Here is a 19765-nt window from a genome sequence, read left to right on the forward strand (position 1 = left end):
CATTAAAAAAATAATAAAGGTGCAAAAGGTGGTGGGAATGGGGAAAGACATGCAAACAGCAATATCACATGTATCGTGCTTGCTTTCTGCCAGGTGAAAAATGAGTTCTGCATGTGTGCGAACAATAGCCTGTCCCATTTTTACATTTGCAGTTCCAGTGACAGGACCGGTAGAGAAGCAAAATTAAGTTTTCTCTTTATGCCATTTGAGCTGAGAGATGGAGGTTTTAGTAAAAGGTTTTGGAAGACTCAAAGGGAAAAAGTGCTGGCATCAGTCCAAGGGAGATGGATTAAGGAGGGAAGATTGGTGAAGCACTGAAAGGAGAAATAAATGGATCTTTTGCACCAAGTGTGATAGCCAGCTCTTCCCACACCATGACTGCTGGCAGTGATGCTCCTTATTGGGCTAGCCCACTTGCTTTGGGTCACCCCTCCATCTTTAAATAGTGCACTTATTTAATTTGGAGAAAGTGCCTGCAATCAATAAAAAGAGATCCTTTTATCTGCCTCATCAATCTCTTATTAATGAACATGCACTTTTTTTCTTTTTAGCTTCTTGGTTACAGTGCTTTTAATTTCTCAATGTATGGGGAAAAAAGGGAGTGCAATCGAACACATGATGGAGCATTTGATGCCACATATTGCTGCTTGTGTCTTTCTGAAGAACGGACATGGTCTTAGAGGAAAGTAATGGTCTGGGGGGAGATTATTTGTCCTGCACAGCTGTGTGGTCCTCTGAGCATCCTTTCTTAAGCTGTGATCCAGAAGACCTGCAAATAGCACGTAACCACCTGTGAAGGTAGTTACTTCCCTAGTGTCCCTGTAGCTGCAAGAACAGAGATAATTCTTAGAGAATGCTTATTGTGGATTACACACACTTCGTTTAAAGCAGTTGGATATTTGAAATCCAGTGGTTTCCATGAGAATGAATTGCCAGGCCAAATTTCTGAAACCTTCAGCAGATTTGGGTGTGCTCTCAGCATGACTAAGAGGTCAGTTGAGCGCAGGATATTGTCAGTTATGGTTGTGTATCTACTTATGCTTCATTCACATCTTAGTGGCTGGCCAGAGATAGAGGTCCTCTACAGTGTGGTAATACATGATCTACCTCCTTTTAGGACCTGTAAAACTGGAGAAACAGATACAGCTTGTTCATTCTTATTTCAGGCTGGAGGTTAATGCTTTGTGTTTCTTCTTGAGTCTTTCGGGAATGGAACTTAGCAAAAATAACGCCCAGTTCTTTACAGAAACACTCCACAAAATGAAATTACAGTTTTGTAAGCCTGCGTGTTTCAACCTGTCACTTACACATGGCAAGAGTCCAAATCCCAGTCACACATTAGCTTCATTAGACTAGAATCACGCCACTTTTTCCTGTCAACCGAGGGGATCCAAGCCACATAATAATCAGAAACACGTCTTTGCATAAGGACCTAACAGGCAAGTAATTTTCTTCCTTATCGTTCCATACTGGCCACCAATGGGCTACCATGGTAAAATTTTGTTACCTACAGGCCCATGCTCCTTGTTTTCCTCTAGGTCTCCCTTTCTGTTAACCAGTTGCTGGCTGTTTTCCAAGGCACTCATCTCCTCAGACTGGGCCATAACCAAGGTTAGGCACGGCATGCCAGTGCTAGCATGGCACTACAGAAATGCAAAAGGCCCCGTACTGCAGCTGCCGGACGGGATTTCCACCTTGCTTTGAGGCAGGGGCGGGGAATACCCCATCGACAAGCATGCCTTCAATTCATGCATGTATCTGCAGAGCCAGAGCCCGCCGGCCCTTGCCGCAGCCAGGGCGCGCAGGGCAGCGCGCTCCCTCGCCGGTGCGGAGCGCGGGGTTGCGGTTTTTGCGCAAAAAGCCCCGAAAGGAGCCATCCCCGCGCCGTATCGGGTTGCAGCATCCCGTGCCGGCTGTCCCGGCCCTGCCCGGGGCCACCTGCGGAGCGGTGCCCGGGAGGCATCCCGGCCGATGATTCAGCATCGCCTCCCTCCCTGGCGCAGGGAGCAGGGTGCCGCCCCGCTCCCTGCGCCCAGAGCCCGCGGCTGGGGGGCGAGGCTGCTCCACAGGCTCCCCGGGGGGCAGGTGAGGAAGAGGAGGAGGAGGAGGAGGAGGAAGAAGAAGAGGCGGAGGTCTGAGCGGAGCTGGCGGCAAGGTGCCGGAGCGGGCATCCTGCGCGCCAGGTCCGGAGGTGCCGCGGGGGAAGGGAGGTGCGGCAGGGGAGGGCACTGCAGCCGGGAAGGGAGCCAGATCCCCGCCGAGATGCTGCGGCCGCTGGGGAGGCGGGGAGGGCTGCGGGGGGGCTGCGGCTGGACGGTGGCGGGGAGCGTGGAAAAGCTGGGAAAAGGGGGGCACCGCACCCCCGGCCCCCTGTGCCAGAGCCCGGCCGCGGCCCCGCACGCAGGGGAGCCCATGGAGGTGTCCCTCGGTGTCGCTCCGGTGGGGGACACAGCGCCCGCAGGGGCGGCAGCAATATGCCGGTAATAAGCCGTCTGTCCGTCCAGCTGCGCGGCGCTGCCCGTGGTTGCTTTAAACTTCTCGGCAACCCGAGCGGGGAAGGTGCGAGATATCCACGTGCATTTATTTCCCTTCGCCTCGGCTCCGGGAAAATGTGAGCAAAGCAGAAAGGTGCTTCTAAAAAGGGTGGTCAAATGCGGGTAGGCTGGAGAGAGCAGTGACTGCTACAGAAGATTAAAGGCAGGTGGTTTGCCTAAAAGGCTGATGCCGGGGAGATGTGGACCTGGCGGTGGGCTGGACGTAGCAGAAAGGGCATTTCAGAGCAGTGTCATCAGGAAAAGTGTCTCACTGGAAGTAGGAAGGTTAAAAAATTAGACATGAATAAAGACTGCAAGACATTTTTAAAAACTTGTGTCAAATACTCAGATGCTGCAGTCTCTCATTTGTGGAATGAGGAGAATATTCCCAGCTGGTTCTCAACTTTGAAGAACAAAGCTTCACACCTGAGAAGCAACTTGTGTGTGCGAAAGCGCGTATTTTTTCCAAATTTATCACTCAATCTAAGAAAGGATGCAGTCTTTCCCTAGACACATTGCCTATTTGTACCCAGAGACCGTCACAGTTGTCACGACGATGCTATGATGTTCCCCCTTCTATAGTTGTGATGTTGTTACTGCTGTTTGAAACACATTTGGAGATACTTGAAAGAGCCTGCACTCGTGCAGAATATTGTCAGCTAAGTAGCGCATGTGCTTTGTAATAAGAGGAGCCATGCATGTAACTATGCGATGCAAGCTGTTCCTTCTGAGGTTACTGATCACATCATTAACCTGAGGACCAGACACTTCAGTGGTAATGTAGACTAGATTGTATGATGATTTATCTTCTTACATTCTTCCAGGGAGTGTTATCACTGGCTGTGCTTTAAGGTAAATTCTCCAGGCACTTGAATGTAGCATCATGATTACTTCAGTTGGCTACCACAGTCTCACAGGAAGCTCTGTGATCAGACATCCATCAATTAGTCCTTGACAGGAGAGTCTGGAAACACTATGGGAATCATTGAGATTTTGATAAACCTTTTTTAATGCAAATATTGCTAATGTTCCCGTGGAGATCTTTGTGAATGGGGGGGATTGTGAATTGTGTTTGAGGCAGAGAGAAGAGATAGGTGGAGACAGGTGCCTTTTTGGTCACTACGAAAAATAAATAACTGAAAATGAAATTCCCTTTTGGATGCCTGACTAAGGTACCAGCAAAAAAATAAGTTCAGGGCAACTCGAAGTACTTAATTCTTTATTTCCTTATGCATCCTGCAAATATTTACACTAAGGAGGAAGGGGGACTCATACTGCCAAATCTTTGACGCAAATGTTTTCACAAAGTCCGAGGTACTGGAAATTGCATTAAAAGCCCCTCTCCTCTTATATTATATATGTCTGTATTGTCACAGAGGTGCACTTTTCTGTGGGATAGGATTGGGGATAGGGCTGATTCTGATCTTTATTAACTGGTCTGTTCATTTACCCCTGCATTACACTACACTGGTGGGAATGGGATTAAGTGCTGGGTATTGGTGGAGGTGAGGAATGACAGGCAAACATAAGAACAAAATGGAAGCCTCGTTAATAATGCAATTCTTTGGTTTTTTACTTTTTTTTTCTTTTTTTTTTTTTTTTACTCTAAGGGAGAGTGAGGACATTTTAGCAGCTTGTTAGCTCTTCAGGAGAATGTTGAGGAGCTGGCTTTAGTGTGAAGGTTTTGCTTTTTTGATTTTGTATAGTTTTGGAAGGGAGGTTGGAAAATGGAATATATATATTTATTATTTTTTTTTAAAAGGATGAAAACTGTTGTCTACAAATTAAATGTGAATTTGTCAGAGGTGGGAATGAGTTGTTTATGTTGGGCTGGGAGTTTTTATTTTTTGCTGTTTGAACCAAGGTGCATCCCAGCGTTATCCTCGGTGAATCAAACTTACTCAGAGGCTTGGAGAGAAATGCTCTTTCTAGGTGTTAGGCAGGGAGAAGCTGCTGCTGGAAAGCGGGCTTCCCCCTGGGAGAGATCGGGTGTCAGACTCGGCGAGCCCAGTCCAGCCCAAGGCGCTCCCACCTACACCCCATCCTCACCCAGCTTTGGGAGACCTTGCCACCGATGTCTGTCTGCCTGTCTGTCTGTCTGTCTCCTCTGACCGCGCTCCGGCGGGGAAGAGGGAGCGGGCGGCAGCGCGCAACTCCTGCCTGCTCTATCCCTTTGATTTGATGGCCTTTATTCTTCCTAATTGGATAAAATAGGAAGTCACTGACAGTCCTGCGTTGCTGGGTGCACTGATTTCCCTCAGACCAGCCCTGCAGAGGGCGGGGGGTGGGGAAGGGGAGGAAGGAGTGAGCCTGTACATCAGAGAAACAGGCTGCAAAGGGGGCTGGGGGAGCGGGGTGGAGGGGGGGGAGAGAAGGAGGAAAGTGAATGAGCGCTCAAGAAGGACAAAGAGGGAGGGGAGAGAAAGGGAGTTACCATCGCCTTGGCATCGCTCTTCCTTTCAAACCTCTGTGTAATGATATTGTTTGCAGTGATGCTCAGACAGCGAGCACCTGCTGCTCTGTAATGATTCAGCCTCTTTCAGCCGCCGCTGTAACGCGACAGGATGCTGCTGCTACTGTCACTTCTGCCGCTGCCGCTGTTGTTACAGATTTTGCTTTTGCTCCTTCTACCGCATGACAATTGTTTTCCTCGCCTAAGCAGATACCAGCCTCAGATGCTCAAGGTGAGAGTCTTGCCTTTCGCTCTGGGCTATTGGTTCACTTAATCTGGTCAATTTGTTCGCTCGTTCGTGGTTTTCTTTCTCTCCACCCTCCTTCCCCCCGTTTTGTTTTGTCGTGCTTGCTTTCAGGGGGACGTTCTCTCCCTCCCTCAGAAGAGCTGGAATTGCTTGAGAGGCGTTTGAGGAATTATAAAAGTGGCCAGGAGACAGGAGCGCAGTAATCACAGAGCTGCTCTTGCTTCGGAGAGTCAGCGGGAGCGGCAGAGGGCTCGGGGCGGGGGGCAGGGAGGCCTCATTTTCCCCCGTGCATCCCTCCTCTCCCAGTTCGGATGGTGATGCTGGGCTCGGACCTTTTGTTGCCTCCTGCTCTGTGATTTTCACAGAGCGCTGCGAATATTACTACCGTCTCTTTTTGTCTGTGTCTCACAGTAATGGACTGTGGTAGAGTTAAGGCCTTTTGGAGGTGAGCTGTGTGAGAACTGATGCTTAAACATGTCTGAAGTAGCCGCCGACACTTTCCCCAGCCCCTCGGCTCAGCTGAGCCCTGACGCGTCCCTCGACGGGCTCCCGGCTGAGGAGAACATGCCGGGGCCCCACAGAGAGGATCGGAGGGTCCAGGGGGTAGCAGGCCTTGCCGCGACCTGCTGTGTGTGCCTGGAGGCAGAGCGACTCAAGGGCTGCCTCAACTCTGAAAAGATCTGCATCGCCCCTATCCTGGCGTGCCTGCTCAGCCTCTGCCTCTGCATTGCTGGCCTCAAGTGGGTCTTTGTGGACAAGATTTTTGAGTATGACTCTCCTACCCACCTTGACCCCGGGAGGATAGGACAAGACCCAAAGAGCACTGTGGATCCTACAGCTCTGTCTGCCTGGGTGCCTTCGGAGGTGTATGCCTCACCCTTCCCCGTACCTAGCCCTGAGAGCAAGGCTGAAGTGACAGTGCAAACTGACAGCTCGCTCGCGCCCTCCAAGCCCTTCTTCCTCCAGCCTTCTCTCTACAACCGCATCCTAGATGTCGGGTTGTTGTCCTCTGCCGCACCTTCGCTGTCACCATCTGCCCTGGAGCCTACCACCGCGTCCCAGGCGCAAGCAACAGAAACCAATCTCCAAACTGCTCCAAAACTTTGTAAGTAGAAGCTATGTGTTTCTTCTTTGTTTTCCCTTACGCACACACACACACAAATAAATAAATAAAAGGGTTCCTAACTGCTCTGCAGCTGTCGTGAAGGAGGGCATGTGACTGTGATGCACTAAGACTGGTACAGCATCTCTGAGGAGAGCACCTCAGGCCCTCTGAACTTTTATGATGTGTGCAGTGCAGTGGACAGGGCTTTGTTTGGGACCTTCATAAAGAGCCAGTACCACCCTTTTCTCTGCATCCACCTGTAGGGAAGCACGTGATCTACTTCAAGGGTTTATCTAATAGCTATTCTGTGTGGTCTGCCAGGCTATTTCTCTCAAATTTGGTTTGTGTCCTCTGTCTTGTGGGTCTTCAATGTGTGCTCATTTTCTTTGCCTTGCCTGCAGAGCACTTCTGTTACCTCCTTCCTGAAGTCTGTTGCTGGCAGACATCCCTGTCATCCTCCTGAAGCAGTCAGGGAGAACAGTGGGAAAGAGCGACAGTGTATTTGAAGCAGTTAGAGACTGGGAAATTATTAATTTAGCAGTTAGCTTGTGATCTTTCCCTTTCTTTTAAGAGCGTAGCACACATTTCTCTGCATCTGTCCTCTCCTCTAGGAGCTGATTCTTGTTGAACCTGAGACATTTCCACATTGACGTCTGTGGGGCACTTCAGGGAAGTATTCTTGTCCATGCAAAGGCAGGAGGAAGCAGTTTCCAAATTAGTCTTTGTTCAGCCTTAAAGCAAAAAATATCCAGGGTACCTGCATTGTTTTCTCAGTAACAATCATAAAACATCAGAAAACCACATTGCTGAGGTGCAATTTCTTTGATATTCATCATTTGTTTGATACCCATCAAATCTGGAGCAGATGAAGCCAGCAGTTCCCGAGCTGTGTAAAACTGTGCTACACCAGTAAAAGAGAAGGCAGTGTGCCATTGCGCAAGAGCACAGGGCTGAGGTTTCCTTCAGAAAGCTGCAGTGATCAGAATGTGCAATTTCCTTGCAAATTGCCTAACAGGACCCCATCTCATATTTCTCCCTTGTGCCTTCCCTATAATGCTGCAGGATGTCCACCCTGTAGGTGTTACATACTGAATCTCAGCCCTGAAGTTACCAGAATTTCACTGTTTAGTTTAGCCCCACCAAGACCAGGTTCAGTATAGATATGTGTAAATTGGACTAGACATGGCATTTGGGGCCAATCCCTTCGCTAGAGAAAAAGAGCATGATTAGAGTGATTTCAGGGGAGGTCCTTCCAGCTGAGAATTGGTCCTGGACAGCTAACTGTAGAAAAATGGTTCCAGAATCACTGAAACTTTAGGTATTCCTGTAGAATCCCTGCTGACTTTTGCTTAGATAACAGGTGACAATGGGACATTGGATTAACAGCAATTTATCTGACGGAAACAGTCTGATAGGGAAATATTGCTGCACAGCTAAATGGCAGGGGGCTTTGTCTATGGGAAGTAAGAGATTACTTGAATTATTGGGTCACTTAACTACCTTTGCAGGTATACAGAGCTATACTAAGTGATTTATTTATTTATTTATTTATTGATGATGCAGAAAATCTCTTTTGTAGTGCTGATATTGTAAGGAGCATCAAAGATGCGACATCTCTTTTTACTCTATGTAGTTGACCAGGGAATACCATCTAGTCAAAATGGCCTCTTTGCTGCGTGTGGGAGAAATAACCAAAAGCTAGTTATGTCAGAGCAACCTTCACCCTTTTGAATTTCCACATGTGAGGCAAGCCTTTCTCAATAACCTGGTAATCTCATTCTGAAGTAAATGAAGGGCAAAATAAAAAAGAGACTCTTTAGAGCAGTTACCAGCAAAAAGCCATTATCTGTTTTCAGATCTGCTCACATCTGGGAAGTAAATGGTTGTCCAGAAATTAGGTGGTTGGGTTGTTGGTATTTTTTTTTCTTTAACTCTCGCCTTAATGTTCTTACCATAAATGTATTTTAAGATGTCATAGACTTCCAGATAGGCACAGACTGAAAGGAGAGGAAGAACTGGCAGCAGGTCAAGCTCAGGTTGCTCCGAGTGAGAAGATTGTGTAGCTAGCAGTTATTCTAACCATGGCACGTAATCCTGGATGTGGCAAGGGGCTGCAGTTCCCTGCAGCTGTAAGAAAATATTGCTGGAAAAGTGCACTGCGGAAGATCTGCCTAAGATTCAAGGAAGCATGAAAAGAACTTTTTGGACAGCTCTAAAAGCACTGTCTTGGGGTTTTTGAAACAGCTGCATTTCAAACATGTCGTTGTGCTTTATGCAGAGCAAGATTTGTTGGAGGGGTTGACAGATTGCATCAGTGATAACTTTTTTTTTTTTTTATGAATGCCTTTGACAGCTATAAAATTCTCACAGAGATGGATTGGAAAGTAGCATCTGTAAATTGGATTGTCCCTTCTTTGCCTCTCAGTGTCCTTTTTGCTGTTCCAGAGTGAGGTAACTTGTTCCCAGAAAACCCCTTTTATGCTGATAATATTTTTTTCTTTCAGTGTAGAACTTAAACAGAACTGACACATCTCATATCCTGTGGTATTTTTTCTGAACCAGGCCCTTCCGTAAGTTTCCAAGTCCTTTTCTCTTCTTCTCCTCTCTTTTTCTGTCTTACTCAGCATATTCCCCTTAAAGCTGTATCCTTCAAGGTCATCGTCTGTTGAGAGCTAATTGATTCTTCTTTCTCCTGGAGCCTGGGAGAGAAAGCAGAAGAGAGACAATCCTAGTAATTGTGTCTGGTGCATTAGATTCAAGACTGGTCTCCCTCCTATTATCATACTTTACCCTTTATCAATACCAAAAAAATCTCTTCCTTTGTGATTAGTTTCCATCTTATATTGTAATATCGTGGCTCTTTTGCAGAAACAGAAGGAAAGGTGAATGTTTTAAATGTTTTAAATCATTCCCATATTTAGGGTCCGTGTGAATCTTAGCACAATTACACCCAAGACGGTTTCATTACATGCGGGATATAATACTACTCACTAGCCTACAGTCTCACTCGCTCTGTGAAGGCATGCAAATTGCAGAAATGCTAACACAGTTCGGCAGCTATATTCTACTTCTTCTTCAGTCATCACCATTAAATACAATTCCACCATTTACCCAGCTCAGTAACAGACACTTCAATAGTACTGTCCAACCTGTGTTTTTGCGATAAACTGCATCTGTACATCTGCAAACAAAGCATTCACCTCTTTACAGATCTTCCGACTGCCTTTTCTTCCTATTTAAGTAGATTTCCCCCTAAACAAATTCACCTTTTAAAATGGTCTGCAGAGGAGAAAGCTGACTGGACATGGCACTTCAGGCATGCCAGGGAGCTGTGGATACCCAGTACCATGCTCCCGGCAGCAGGAGCAACTCAGTTCATGGCTGATACCACATGCAGCTTCTCACGACAGTCCCAAAGCCCCACTGGCAACCCTGCCGAGGGCATGCAGCAATTCTGCGTTTTGCCTGTACCTTGAAGTGGAGGTGCCCAAGCTCCACTTCAGATGCCTGGGCTGCTCCTGCACCCTTCTTGTTTTGGGCTTCCTGGCACCCTGGGGGTGTAGTGGGCTAATGGGCTAGCTACATCTCCATCTCCCAGCCTCTGTCTGTGCCCACCGAGCCGTGCTGGCCGTAACACAAGGAGGTGTGTGGGTGCTTGGCTCTGTGCACACCCCTCAAAGCAGGCAGGGCTGCTAGGCACAGCCAGTCACTTGCTGGGATGGGGAACAACAGCTCCATCCCCCCTCACTAGTTTGGAAAATTAGGTGAAAGAGAAAAAGCACCACCATGCACTTCTGTTAACTACCCCTACCTGGGACCACTCTCTTCTCCTGTTTCTGACTTCTGCTGCCTTTTCAGGTGTTCTAGGCAACCTTTAGCAAAAGCTGCTGTTTTCTTACCCCCTGTAGAAGTGCTAAAAGAAGACTGGTAGTGGGCATTTACCTGGGAAATGGTCTCGACTGCTCTCCAAAGTAATCCAGGCACAGTGGCTGAATTTCTAATGCCATTTTAGGGTTAGGGATGGGAAAAAGTTAAAAGAAAACTAGCCTGTCGCATGGTTTGGTATCATACTGTAAATGCTTCTTGCAGTTCTTGCTGCCTCTTTCATCTCCACTTGCTCTTTCCCAGTTCTGCATTTGATGTCCTTTCCCCTGCGGGCAGTGATTTGCAAAGGTCTGTATTTTATCTCTGTGGCAGGCTGGAGGGAGCCTTCCCTCCGGGTACAGTTGCTGCAGCCCTGGGGAAGGTTCCAATTTATGGACAGTGAGGATTTGCTCCTAGCAGCATCAGATATATTTGTTCTTTTTCTTTTTTTGAAAAAAGCCCAATTTTGACCCATGCTCTGCAGTTCAAAGCCCCACTACAGCGCCGTAGGGTTTACTCCATGCCTGGCAGCCTCTGACAGTGTCAAGGTCAAGGATGTGTCAGAGAGCCGCAGGGGGGGAGAGTGGATGATGCAGCACAGGCTGTGTAGCAGCTTTCCCTATTCTCGCTGTTATTATGCAGGGCAGCACTGCAGAATAGGCTGCTTTTCCCCCAAAGCTTGAAGATGCGGGAGGAGAATATCTTAAAGCAAATGTTTCTCCATTCGTGGTACAGTATTGGAGTTGATTAGCCTCAGACACCTAACCTAAGTGCTTACATTAGGAAGCTAAGCTGCCTTCAGCTTCCTAGTCAGCATCAAGGAAGACATCTCTCCCAAGGCGGTTACCAGAATGAGACTAGCAGGAGTAACTCTTTCCCCAGTAAGTGCTGGCAATTCTTGTAGTTCACCTTCTAAGTGTCTGCTACACAATGCAAAGGCTCATTCTAAAAGCCAGGACTTTTCTCTGACACTTGTCCAGTGAATTAACATCTTGTCACAAGACAATTTTAATTGATCATGGTTAAGATACCAGACAAGTTCTGAGCCTAACTAGAGCATAATAAAGAGATGCTGATCTCAGTAAGCTCTGGAGACACAACTGGGCTTCCATTAACAAGCAGCAATAAAGCAAGTGCCAATGCACTGAGCCAGCCAGCCTTTTTTTTTTTTTTTCCTGAAACACTTTTTTTCTCTGGTTTCCCAGAGGTCTTGGTGGCTTACAGATGTATTTACTTGCAGTAACACTCAGAGTAAAGTGCTGTTGGGACTGATGGGGTGAGATCCATAAGATACTGCAAATTTCAGGGAGTTCAGGTCAACTAAGCCTTCCAAAGTGGTAACTGGTGTTTGCATATTTTCTCTCCCCAGCCCAGTTCATCACACTATCTACAAAATGCTCTCAACACTAACACAGTTTGGTCAGATCAACCTCTCTTATTTTTTATCTTTTTTACCACCCCCCTTTTTAAGAATCATTGCTTACTCAGAAAAAGGTTTTCCTCTATTTAACATGCAGAGGCCTGAATTGATCAGTCCTTCTTTTCTTTCTCTTTGAAAAGCACCCCAAAATTATGGCTTTCAAAACTACCTCATGGATGAAGTGTCTTTTTTCGTGCACAAACATCATGTGCAGAACATGATGGATAAAATATTCTGAAGTAATTTCAATTAGTAATAGTATGAATTTGTGAATATTACCTTCTGCTTGTATGTCTTTTTAAAAGCTTCATTTTAGTTTGCAAACTCCACTGAGAAAAACTTAAGTATTCGTGCTACATGGAACTTCAGCATTGCCTTTTCCCTTATTTATACACATAGGCATATGTGAATATAAATAATACAATAGGTACATGGAGTATATGGCCATTGCTTCTTTATTAAATGACACTTTGAACTGTACTGCATTGTAAGTTTCTAAGCAAAACTGATTACAAATTGGTGCCATTAAAAAAAAATACAGACACGGGGTTTGAATTTTTACTGCAGGGGACTGAAATTATCATATTTCAGTATCTATTGTACTTGTAAGTGAAGTGATTGATTTCCTGTTCATGCGCTGCAAATAAAGCTGCCCACCTCAGATTTGCAGTGTCTCACCTTCAGATGCAGAGAAACCTCGGGGAACTTTCTCCGCATCAGATGAGAAGGCAGAATTCGGCTCACTGGAGGCTAAGCAGCAGGTTAATTGTGATGCAGAGCTGAAACAATATAAATGAGCATTTTCATGATTTGCAGTCTTGCTAATGGAAATGCAATAGATTTGCTGCAGAAATCCAACTCGGAATCAATAGCAATGCAATGAGGCAGTTGGTTCAGGGAGAGCACATGTGATGCCAATCTACTGCAGACAGTACCCGGGCAGAGACTGCTCTGGCTCTGCATCAGGAAAGGGCAGACAGCCCTAGAAGATGCCACAGCAGGTGATGAAAGACTTCTGATTGGAAAAAGCAGGCTTTACCTAGGATTGGGCAGTGTTAGGAGGTAAGGCTTTCTGTGATTGAGGGAAGAGAATTGTTTTCTTTAAGGAATTCAGACTAGTTTGAAACGAAAGATGTCTTTTCTGTTACAAGGAACTAAGTGAAGCAAAGAAGAGAGTCATTGCGCTTAGGGTCATGTTCAGACCACATGAAATAAGGCGGGACAGTGCCTCTCGGAGACAGATAGACGTGTTTGGACTATCTCCTCTTAAGGCCTCCTGCCCTCTTGCTCCCCAGACAGACTGCGGAGATGAGCAGGCTCTGTCTTTATGTAGATTGCTTTATGGCAGTCACACTGGCTACCCTTACTATTTATACTGCAGGCAGCCCAGCGTCCTGGAGAGCACTGTGAATGTGAATCACATCTTGCTCTTTCACCTTAAGATGTTTTGTGAAGGCCCAAACTCGGTAGGAGGTACACATTAAACTCAAAACCCTGAGCATGAATGTTGTTCAGAAATTAGAGAGCTTTTGAAAGCAGCAAGGGAGAAATACCTATGGTTCGTTTTGGGGTGATGTAAAGCTGATATGTCTGCTTATTTACAGCCTGTCCTGTCTCATCTTGTCTCCTGTTCCCCCACCCCCCAGCCCCAATTCCCAGTAGAGACTTAGTCATGGAGACAGAAGGAACAGTTTTAGCTGGGGAAAGATAGTCAGGAACAAATCCACTGGGACAAGGCTGGCTACCCCTCAAGGCTGCTCTAAGCTAAACCAGCGGCAGGGTCCATCCTGCTCTGGACAGGTGTTGGGATTGCGGCACCCATCTATTACCTTTGCTCCTGTATAGTTTTATGATGAAAGCCTCGTTCTAATACGTATCTTCTCACAGAGCATATTCAGCTTTTCCACATATGCTTTCACTGCCCCCCTCCCCCATTTTTTCTTTTTTATATCTATGCTTCATCCTGGAACTTGCTGGCAGTGCATTCTCATAACTCAGACAGCTTTTTATTTTGGCAATGAATATTGCTTCAGTTTTTGAGATGAAAGGAAATCAATACTGGGTTGGTAGTCACATGGCGCAGGGGGGAGTATATGAAGCTATGATCTTCAGCATGATTCGTGACATTGTTCAGTATTTCTATGGAATTCCTGAAAGAGATTTGAATTTTACATTTTTAACAGTCAATTAATTCATGTGATTAGGCAGATCAAAGGAAGAAAAAAAGGAGTATCAAGCTTGTTCCACAGCCTTTCTCTATGAAAAAAAAAAAAGACTCTATGCTCATAAAAGACAACCTGAGTCTTCTAAGGTGGTAATTGAAAGTCAGTGTAAAGCTTCTGGAACTGGATATCAAGAAGAAAAGCTTATGCTTTGCACTGTACTAAATTAATTTGGGCAATGAAATTAGTTTTTCAACTTGAACAAAATCGTCTGAATTTTCACTGGCATAAAGATTTTGTGGGTGATAGCTCTGTAAAATCTAGCAGAGCATTGGGATGCTCTGGTCCATCACAGGTGATAGACTGACAGATAGACATACTACATGACAGAGAATCTTCATAAGGTTTCTTCCAGACCTGCAGCAGCTGTGGTGTCAAAACTGATAGCGAGACACTGTCTGCCTTTTCCCTTATTCCATCATCTTTTTTAAACAGAACCACCTACATTGACTTCCAAAATATGTGTTTGTATTCCAGACACTCATTCTTTTACACCTTTCCCACCTAAATTAAAAAGATCTTCCAAGACGTGCATTTTCCCTCACAGAGGTGATCATACATTGCAATAATCCAAGTCTTTTTGACAAGACAGGCAGGCTGAGCTCCATAATTCTCCCCATAGAGGGAATTGTTTTCAGTCCTTGAATTATTTCAGCCCTCTTCACGCTTTCTTAGTTTTCAGATAAATAGAGCTATAATTTTGATATGATACTTGCACACAGGCTGGTCCAAAATCCCAACAAAGGAAAATAAAAACTGTTCAGTTTCTCAGTCATTGTTCAGAAGCACCCAAGATGCATGAACTAGCACCAGTGTCTGTTTAATATTTTAAGCAGTAAATAAGTAATGATGTCCATTCAGGGCAGGAGAAACGTGTCAAAAATTGAGGGGCCCTCCCTGTCCTTCTTCTTGAGCTGTCCTCAGGGTCATGTGCTGCTTCTTGTTGAGGTGCAAGAACAATCTTAACGGACAGTCAAGGGAATAAAAGACCAATATTGCCCTTCTTTGTCAATGCTATGTGTATTTTAAAAGAACTTCCATCTTTCTCATTCCCCTGCTGGTTCTATCATGCTCTGAAGGATGCCCCAGCAAAGCTTGTTGGTTGAACAGCTCAAGTGTTTTAACTCTGCAGACTCCACCAGTTGCTTGACTTGTACTCGTACTTCCAAAGATTTCTCCCTCTGTGTCCTGCTGACACTTCTTGCATTGTTGGCCCAAGAATCATTGCATCAGCATATTCATCATTTAGTTTACTGTCTCAGCTCTTCCAACATTTGCTTTTCCCAAAGTGATAGCATCCTCAGAACATGGGTGTGTGGGAGAGTAGAATTCTGGTGTTTGTGCATTGCCCCTGCCTACCCAGCTTCAGGACAGATCTATGATTGCATTTCTTCTCACATTTCTGTCCCACGATGGGTCTGCTGCATGGTCTCAGCCTGACAGGGTTGCATGGTGCTCAGGATTCTCATATCATTGCACGACATGGGAATTCAGGAGCATGATCCTATCAAAAAAGTCATAATAGCTGATAATTTCAAGATACTTTTGTATTTTCAAGATAATACCTCTTGGGCTGTGCGTGTGCTCAGCAGGACAGTTATCAGTGTGGAAGTAATACTGCCCTGGTAAGGGAGACGTGTATCAAGGTGAAAGAGACAACTGTAGGGAAATGGAAGAATGATCGTTTCTGTAGCTAGGCTGAGCTGGTAAGGGAACAAACTAGTGTCCCTAACTATGCTGTTAGGGTTTTAGGAAGTTAAGAGCACAGGATAAGAGGGATGACTAAAGGCTTCCTGCTGTATTGATGCAGGGGCTTGGAGAGGCTTGAGGTCATACAGGCAGCAGAGGAACATCATCAAGTAGCCAGAAGAGTGTTGGGAATCTGGGAAGAAGCAGTTATATCCACAAAGTACTGGCAAGCAAAGGATGCCTGGCACTTTCTTATCTGAAAGACAGCAGAAAAACCTGTTCCCTAATGCCACAGATGCCTGCCGTCTACCTAGGACCTTGCAGGAGGTCTGGAAGCAGCTTCTCCCACTGCTCAGGGGCTGGACTATGAAAGCAGTCATTCATTTTTTGGCCATCCTGTGCTTCTCAGGGAACCTCTGCAAGGATGATTCTCTCACCACCTGTCCATACTGACTATAGACTCCTCACCAATGCTGAAATCCAGGGAAGTGCCCTTCGCACCCTGTTTTCCCCAGCTTCCCTGAGGGCTGGAGCTGCTCTACTCTGCCTGTGCACAGAGCAGTGTGGCTCTGTGTCACTGAATTGCCTCCTGTCGCTTTGTGCAAAAAACATTGGTGCACAGCAGCTATTGCCTTATGGAGGTTTATCAGCCCACCCTGCTTTTCTGAAGACTTTGATTTAGCAATAGAGTTAACAGATTTTGAAGGTTATCAGTAACAATTTTTGCAAACTCCTTCAGCTATGTAATTTTCATGACATACCGCTGTGTGTGTATTCTGTTTGTGAGCACAGAAAGGCTGTGTTTCAGGATCAAACAGCCAATCAATGCACACAGTCTATTTTTCAGAGTCAGTTAACAGAAGAATACCCCAGAATTCCCCCCATGCTCTATAAAACGGTATATAGCCACTAAAGCCAACATGTATGCTGGCTTTGATCGTGCAAATATTCAAGAACGTGGCTAGCAAACACTCTGTTGCTTGCTATCTCCAAGCATTTGAATTCTCCCTACAACAGAGATTAATGGACAGCCCTCAGATAAGTAGCTTTTCAAGCAACCCTGTAATTTTCCTAATTGTTGCTAATTGACTGTTTAGTGTTTGCAGTTTTTTCCTTCTCCAAATTTGGAGAGAGGATTAAAAAGACGTGTTCTGTGAGCGTACACAGATAACTGGTTACGAGCCCAGGAAGCAGATTTACTAGCTGTGAATCAGCGGAAGTATCAATTCCCTTAAGCCACTTAGCCAGGCAGAAGATGGCAGGGGAGGGGAACTTGATAGCGTGGGGGGTGCTGAAGACAAAGAAAACAGAAGAATATTCTGACATGTCCTGAACAGGACTGAGATCCACCAAATGTGGCATGTCAGTATGCCAGCATGCAAAGAAGAGTTTGGTATCTAAATTGTTTTGCCCCTAAGAGTTATTTAGCAGGTTCCTCGTGTTGTAGACTGGTATGTGTTTATGCCCTACTCATGCTTTTTTAGGTTAGAAAATATCTACAATGTCTTCTCTGGGCTGTTACTGATAATTTCAGAATTCGCATTTATTTTAACAAGTGGGTATACTGGCACTGCTGTCTGATGTTAACTTACACTTCATTTATATATTAATTTTCATGTTTCTCTATTTTACAAATGGGTGGTGATGGCACAATGACAAAAAGTCCCTGATAATTAATCCAAAACGATGACTTAACAGAAACACTGAGAATGTTTTTTAGAAACACAGCTTGTAAATATTATGCAAGTCATGTAAATCCTACACTTGCAGAGAACGACTTAAAAATGTCAGTCAACAAAGAAGGATCGGCCAAATGATGCAACCAGAAATTTTGTATACCCATAGGTCATATCAAAAGAGAAGCTTCTGTGTATTCAGATATGCCAAGGAAACACCTCATCACGTGAGAGTGAACAGAAAATGGATTACGCGAGGTAGAAATTAACCACGTATTTTGAAGAAAAAGCCAGCTCAACTGCTGGAATTTTTTATCGGGGGTTAACTGACCTGAATCAATCACACAGCAAGACCATGTGTCCCAGCCATTACTGCCACCAATAGCACCATGGCTGCTTGCTACCCCCAAGGTAATCATTTCATATCTCAATCTTAACAGGAAAGAAGCTTTAGTAAATTTAAATCCCACCCTCTGGTGACTGTGGTGTATTCACCCTCTGGTGAATATAAATTTCTTCATCTTTGCAATAAATATTTGAAACAGCTCCTTACCTCCGTGCTAATTCTATTTTTTTCCCTGAAAACTGGTGGGCAGTCCAGCTTCACTGATCTTTGTTTCATCTTGTGGTGAGTTCAGGAGCTGCTCTGTTCCTTTCCAGTTGCAGCTTGACCTCTCTGTGGTTCAGTGTAAAAATAGAAGAAACCTTGGAATGATCACTTGAAATATGGTATGATTCTGCTTTAAATTCTGCTAGCTTAAGGAGCATTATGTCCTTTTCTTGTGGGGACCCCATAAAGTGAACATCCATAAAACACAGGAAGACTGTAGCAGAAGGATCACAAATCCACTGATATCTGCAAAACTGTTAGAGGTTGTGGGAATGCTCACTTGCTAACAGAGTTTTTAACATTGTCAGTTGTTTACTTCCCATGTGTGATCTCAACCTCGGTCTTCCTTGTGCTTCACTCTCTTGCAGCACTAGTGATCTGCCCTTTTCTTTGCTTAGGAAGCTTTCATGCTGCTTGGCATTCTCAGCAGACTTGGACCGAGAGATCTGCTCCCGAATGCAGCTCATGCTATGAATTATGCATAAGTCCATCACAGAGGGGCTGCACTTCATGGCTCTTATTTGGGGGTGATGATGTAAGAGAGTCAAAGTAATACGGTGACACTTTTCATTTTTCATGTCCTAGCTCTGTTAAGAGCAACCCTTGAATTGTGTCATTTTTCTCCCATGTGACTGTTTAATCACCTGAGAGAGTACCAACCAGAGTTTTGTGGTAAGATTGATTATACTCCCAACAAAGTGCTTCCTTCATCTGAGCGCCGGGAAGTAGCCTAGTTTAGAAGCTAATGGGCTTCAGTCTGAAGGGGAAATGGTGACTGTGATTGAAATGTCACTTCAGAATACTGAGATCCTGGGGAGGCTGTTGCTGTGGAGAGATGGGGGAAGATATTCTTCAGCTGGACCATACAAATCTGTGCAAGGGGGACACTTCAGCTTCCCCTTTGAAAGCATACAGACGTGAGTGTTCAGACCTGTAAGGAGAGAGGGATGTTGCTGCAGACATAAGGCTGATTTTGTTTGCCCTGGTAGCCTGCATTGCCATAGTGCCGGTGCTGTGAGGTTTGCAACGTCACTGCTGCTGTCAGCAAAGAGCACTGCGGGACCAGCTGGGACTCCAGCTAGCATGCCTTGAGATGAAGAGAGCAGTGAAACAGTGATATTCCACTAAACCTCCCAACACACATTTTGACACCAGCCTGCACTTCCTTCCTCTACAAGCCTGTGGGAGAACTTGGGAAATACACCCATCAGCCCTATTTCACAGTGACTGAGTCAGTAATAACGTTGTAGGTGACAGCTTACAAACATTTTGCTTTGCTTGGGTGAATTCACAGCCTCTGAGCACCAACGGCTCCTCTTAGAGAGGACTGTATGATTTAGGAGGTATCACAGAGGAAACCTGTGGCAGTGCTTAGAATGGTATCTCACAGCCTGAGAAGCAGCTGTCTTCTCTTTAATGGGTGACATGTGCTAATGAAAATCTAGGAAGGAAGGGGAGAAAAATCACAAATAAAGGGTATTAAAGATACAGAGAAGCAAAAATCATACCAGCATTCTTCGGCTCCAGATTATATCAGTTTGTAGTAAGAATTACTGCTTAAAATATATAGAAAGGCACCAGGACTTCGCTGTTAAAATGCATTACTTTCCAGAATTTATTGCTAAAAATGGATGAAATAAATGTAAACAAAATCAGATCCTGACATTTCAAGTTAGGCTGTTTTTCTGTCATTGCTTCATTGAATGCAATGGACTGTTTGCTAATGGCTTCGTTCAGAAAAAGAAATAGCAATGTTGCACTTCATTGGCATTTGACAATTGAACATTTAGCCAAAGTATTGGCACTACAACAAGTATTCGACATTTAAAGCTCTAACCTTGAGAAATGTGATTGGGGATCACATTTCCCAAACATAGAGCTTTAAATGTCGAATAGTTGTTGTTCCCTTTGGCTGAACCTCAACCAGCTGCAGAATCTGTTTGGTT

The 19765-nt window shown here is 45.2% G+C and overlaps 1 protein-coding gene across 4 annotated transcripts in view; it reads left to right on the plus strand.

Annotated features, from left to right (window-relative positions):
* Nucleotides 1-19765, plus strand: part of NRG1 (neuregulin 1) — a 178698-nt gene that overhangs the window by 70929 nt on the left and 88004 nt on the right. For 3 of the 4 annotated variants that reach the window (XM_035564246.2, XM_035564247.2, XM_035564249.2), the window contains exon 1: nucleotides 5708-6338. The exons of the other annotated variant lie outside the window; for it this stretch is intronic. In XM_035564246.2, the coding sequence (XP_035420139.1) occupies nucleotides 5708-6338 (631 nt within the window). Of the gene's footprint in view, nucleotides 1-5707; nucleotides 6339-19765 lie in introns of those variants that run through there. 4 annotated transcript variants of the gene reach the window in all.

Source organism: Cygnus atratus, chromosome Z (genome assembly GCF_013377495.2).
Source record: "Cygnus atratus isolate AKBS03 ecotype Queensland, Australia chromosome Z, CAtr_DNAZoo_HiC_assembly, whole genome shotgun sequence".
In the NCBI taxonomy this organism is placed as follows: domain Eukaryota; kingdom Metazoa; phylum Chordata; class Aves; order Anseriformes; family Anatidae; genus Cygnus; species Cygnus atratus.